We start from the raw sequence: 5,000 nt of genomic DNA on the forward strand, positions 1-5,000 counted from the left end.
TGAGACTGCTAACTAAGCTGGAAAGTATTCAATGCAAATCATATTTGTTATCAAAATTAAAGTTCCTTGTTGGTAGCTGCTTTTGAGCTGGATGTGTCACTCGTTGTAAAGAATTAAGGAAGTGGCGTAAAAGGGAAAAACTGCAGAGCAGAAGTTTTCAGTGAGGATACGTTTTCGTAATTTGAAGGGTTTTTTTTTCTTTTGAATGCGCTTAAGGTCAATCCTTTGATATAAACTTCTGCTTCCCTTGCGTCAGGGGCACCCAACGTCAATTTTCGGAAAATATCTGTTCGGAAGACGATTTGAGATCTAGAATTTTCGCAACATTTGTTGTAAAATTTATTGCTTGCCTGCCTGTCCTAGGATTTTCGAACATCTAAAACATGGTATAATTGCCCATTTTTAACGGATTTTTACCCTAAAAAGGTCACCTACAATTTTCGGGAGCCTTTTTTCTGGCTGAAATTTTCGAAAAGGTAAGTTTTGATCCCTATAATTTTCAGATCACTAGACTTTCAGCTAGGGAATCCGAACAGATAAAAACTTTTTAGGGGATAAATACTAAAATACGTTTAACAATGCTATGTTTAAGTGGTTTTGAACTATATTCTCGCTGGGTTCCCCTGTTGCGTGAACAGCTAGTCAAGCCCTGCTTTCCTGTGGGGTATAACATATTGTTTTTAGATAGTATTTAATTCTTGTCTGTTCTTGAGATGTTACCAGAATGACTAATTTTGTTAATATGTTGCTTGAAGACTAGAAGGTTTTAACAAATTCTGGCTGGCATCAAACTTTCAGTCTTTCCGAGTGAATCATACGGACATAAATTTCAGCTCTCAATTGAGAGTGTTTCGCTGTCTGAGACTGACGAAACATGAACAATATTTAGTGTTTTTCTGGAAATCAACCATGTTGCTAAAATAAGAGACATGTTGGAGCAAATATTTACATTAAGAGTAAAGTATAAATAATGGTTTTGATCAACAGTGCAAAGCCACCAATTGATATGAGTCTCTTATCAAAATATCATTTAAGCCTAAGGAAAAAAACTTCTGCCTGCATTCAATCGAAAGCTCGGGTAACCGTATTGTTTGGCCGAAAATGCAAAAAAAAAAAAAGAGAGAATTCGATTGTTTACACCTTGCAGAAACCCATGTTTTTCTTGTAAAGGCAGGGAAAAGTATTAAAATTACGCAACGGTTACGTGTTTTTTATAAACGCTAGAGAGATTTTTTCCTGGTCGTGATTTTCGTTTCCTGTAAGTCATAAGTTGATTCTAAACATCCAAAATAATCTGGCTTTATGGCAAAGCTATATCTAATAGCATTTGAATTTACTTTTGTTGGTGATGAAAGGGTATTAACGGCGACGCGACGCGCTGAAAGCGTTTGAAACAATATAAATATATTTCGCGCGTGACGCGAGTGTTGAAATGTATGATAAAAAGTCTAATTGTTTTATTCGTGACGTCATTGTTAGCTTCCAATCAACACCCTGAAGCCAGTGGGCACTGGCCCGTCATCCGGAGAAACAATGCAAGAGGCTCAACATACGATCTTGAGATTTATGTGGCAAAAAACGTGTAGGCCAAAAAGGGTCGATCGCTTTTTCAAAGAATTGGGAAATTAGGTTTGAATGATGGTGTTAGTTATCATGGAATTGTTGATTGCGAAATAGTCGAGCACGAATACAGTTTTGTGTGGTTGAAATCTCGGACCACGCAATTTTCCTCGCGCGTGGTAAAGTTACAAACGCCAGCTGCGAAAACTACAGTCGACTCTGTCGCGGTCTTATTGAAAATGGAGAGACAAATTCCCGACTCCGTTGTTCTTGAAGTTTTCGGTTATTTATCTAAAAGGGAACTTGGAATCGTAGCTCAAGTTTGTCGACGCTGGAAACGCGTGGCGTACGATCGCTCGCTTTGGTTCGTTGTTGACATGAATGATTTTTGGCCTGCGGTCGATGAAGAAACTTTGTTGATGTTGATCCGGACGCGTTTATCATCGGCCAAAGCACTGAATTTAGGTGGCTGTACGCTTACAGCCCGAGTCGCCAAAGAACTCTCGAAAAGGTGTTATCAGCTTCGTAGTTTAGTGTTTTACGGAGCCGACGTTGAAAGCGAAACAGGTCACGAAGGCATACGCGATTTTCCAACGGGCTTGGAGTTGATGGATTTGCGATACTCATGGGGAAATTTCAAATTTATGAGACGATTGCCTAGGCATTTCACTCAAATGAGATACGTTGGGCTGGGAATGGACTCCTCAGAAAGTCTTGTACCAGATGTTTTTGCTAAAATGAGGAACTTAAGGATTTTGGACTGTACGGATTGCGAGACTTTGACTGATGACGCACTCCTCAAGATCGCTACAAATTGTCCGCATTTGGAGTCCATTTGCTTGAACGAATGCAAGAATTATCGGGGAAAGTATCTTCACAGAGTCCTTAACAACTGCAAATTCGTGTCCACTTTGCTGATTCGGTTCACCAAAATAACAGATGAGGCATTGATGGTGGTTAATTGGGAGAGGACAATGGTCAAAGAACTCGATTTAACGGGATGTTATTTCGTGACCACAACGGGACTTTCAAACGTGATCTCAAGGTTGCCGGACATTCGCTACTTCAAAATGAACCAGTGTGGATTTCGGCACATTCTGCATTTAAGGATCTATCAAGAAGTGAGACCTACATTGGCTTACAAATGTCTAGAAACTTTGGATCTGCGATGGAACTTTCTTTTGTCTGCGGAATGTTTGGAGGGCGTTCTGCAACAGTCTCCCTCCCTGAGGTACTTGGGGGTCAGCCACTCCCCAAGGATACCCCCATCAGTGATTGCAGAAATGTTTAAATTTGTATCCAAACTGAGGATTTTGGAATTTGGTCCTCTTCGGAAGGAGGCCCTTTCAGAAAGCCCTTTGGTATCAAATTTGATTAAAATGTGCCCCCTAATTGAGGCTGTGTCATTGATAAATTTCAAGCTCATTGATGACACAGATGCAGACTTGGTACAGGAGCTGAGGGAAAAATGTAAACACATTCGGGAGGTGAAGTTATGTAGCCCTCGAATTGAACATGTAGCCATTGGGAATAGTGGAGAAACTATAACAGTGGAACGACTGCTCATCAAAATGGAGAGTCTTCTTCCCAGCCCTGAGAACACACTGGGCAAAGTTATTAACAAATTGCATGTTTAGGTAATATTGATTTTTTTTTGTTTTGTTTTACCTCTCTGTTGTGTATCATAGCCAGGTGTGTTAATGTAAGATGTAATATACATATAACTTTTGCTTTTAAGAATCATGCAAGGTGTGTCATACAAAGCTGGTGATAAGATATATCCGTAAAATAGTTTCCAATGACCCATTATGTTTTTTTCTAAGTGTTTTTAATCCCAATTTCCTGTTTGGGGTGTGGGTTCATTTTGACAAATTTCAAGTATAATACAAGTTTGGCAAACAAATCACATTTTATTCGATGAATTTGTGATCATCTGTTGTGAAGAGAATTTTTACATTGTTAAATCATGCATAAAGGAAACATAATCTTATTGACAAAGTGGTTGGCCACTGCATTGGATCTTTGAAACGAATTGTCAAAATAACAAGCTCTGTCAATAATTTAGTTGTCCTGTTTAACAGGATTGGAGCTTATTATATGACTAGCTCCGTGAGTGGGCAAGATGAACCAAATCCTGAGCAATGATTGGCCACCCAAGCGGGCAAGATGGAGTTATCTTGCTTGCTTGGGATTTCTCATTTAGTCCAGCAAGATCAAAGATATTTTTTTGGTGTTTTATCCCATATAATAAATCGTTTATTGACCAAGCTTGTTCAGTCAAGATGGCTGGGTATTGGCCTCATTATTTTTTTTTTTCGTTTTTATGGACCTCAACTTCATCTTAGTCCATAAACATACAAAAAAAAACACTTGGCCAATATCCAGCCTTCTTTACCTGATGCTTGGTCAATTACCCATGTATATTGTTTCAGTAGAAGTATCTTGGTTTTATTGTTTTGGTTGGATGACCCAATGTGACAAAAAGCATGGATTGAAGAAAGTTATATTTATTTACTGCTTATCTGGAAATTTCATTATGCATGCCTGCACTTTAATCTGGATTCTAGTTAATAGATTACAAAATGTAAGTGATATTTCTAGAAACTCAAGTTTGCTTCATTTTTCCTTTCATCTTATCTTTTCGTCTTCATCCCACATTGCATATTACACTTAACCGCTCACTAGAGTTTAGCACATACACATGAAAATGTGCATCTTTTCCTGACCTTACAATCTTTCATTAATGTTCATATTTTCCAACAATAATAATTTCTCATACTCTATTGTCAAAACTTTTCATGTAACTTCAAGCAAATTAAGATAAATCCGCATTTGACTTTAGCAGTATGTTTCGAGTTATAACTTCACTTGGCATCTTCAAATCTTAAATTCTTTACAGAATTGGCTTAGTGTAAAATATACTTGAGCAATAGGGTGTCTTAGGGTGGACACCTCACACACTGGTCTTTTCAGTTGCTTTGAGGCTGGTTTACATTATCAATACAAGCGTAACTAAGGACGCTTTCCATTTGACAGAACTGACTGGCCAGACCATGCAATTGGAAGGACTAACTCTACAACACCTTAAAATTAACGCTCTTTGGGAATGATGTATACTCCTCCGGAAGAAAATGAGGGATTATCATGCAAGTTTTCCTTCAAATTGTTGCATTTTCATTGCAAACTGGCGGGTCTGGCCGGCCAGTCCTGACCAAAGGAAAGCGCTCTAAGAGTAGCAACGTTTTTGTGAAACAGCCCTAGCATGGATGGATGGGACCGAATAAGAGGATAACTACAAGCCCCCTTCTTTTATTCTTCTAATGTGGAGAATATTATGAACATTTTGGCTAACAAGCGTGACCATAAATAACATGGAAAACTGTTTGGAGTTCATGGTTGGGAAAGACTACAAACTTGCATTCACAATAATAATATTATCT

The 5,000-nt window shown here is 38.4% G+C and overlaps 1 protein-coding gene across 1 annotated transcript in view; it reads left to right on the top strand.

The window, feature by feature from the left end:
- The first annotated feature begins 257 nt into the window (after nucleotides 1–257).
- The window catches only part of LOC138026656 (F-box/LRR-repeat protein fbxl-1-like), a 5,059-nt gene continuing 316 nt past the window's right edge, over nucleotides 258–5,000 (top strand). Inside the window, exons 1-2 of the mRNA XM_068874093.1 lie at nucleotides 258–476; nucleotides 1,480–5,000. The exon at nucleotides 1,480–5,000 is cut by the window's right edge and continues 316 nt beyond it. Coding sequence (XP_068730194.1) covers nucleotides 1,800–3,197 — 1,398 coding nt within the window. The 5' untranslated portion in view covers nucleotides 258–476; nucleotides 1,480–1,799 and the 3' untranslated portion in view covers nucleotides 3,198–5,000. The remainder of the gene's footprint in view (nucleotides 477–1,479) is intronic.

This window comes from Montipora capricornis, chromosome 12 (assembly GCF_036669925.1).
Source record: "Montipora capricornis isolate CH-2021 chromosome 12, ASM3666992v2, whole genome shotgun sequence".
NCBI classification, from domain to species: domain Eukaryota; kingdom Metazoa; phylum Cnidaria; class Anthozoa; order Scleractinia; family Acroporidae; genus Montipora; species Montipora capricornis.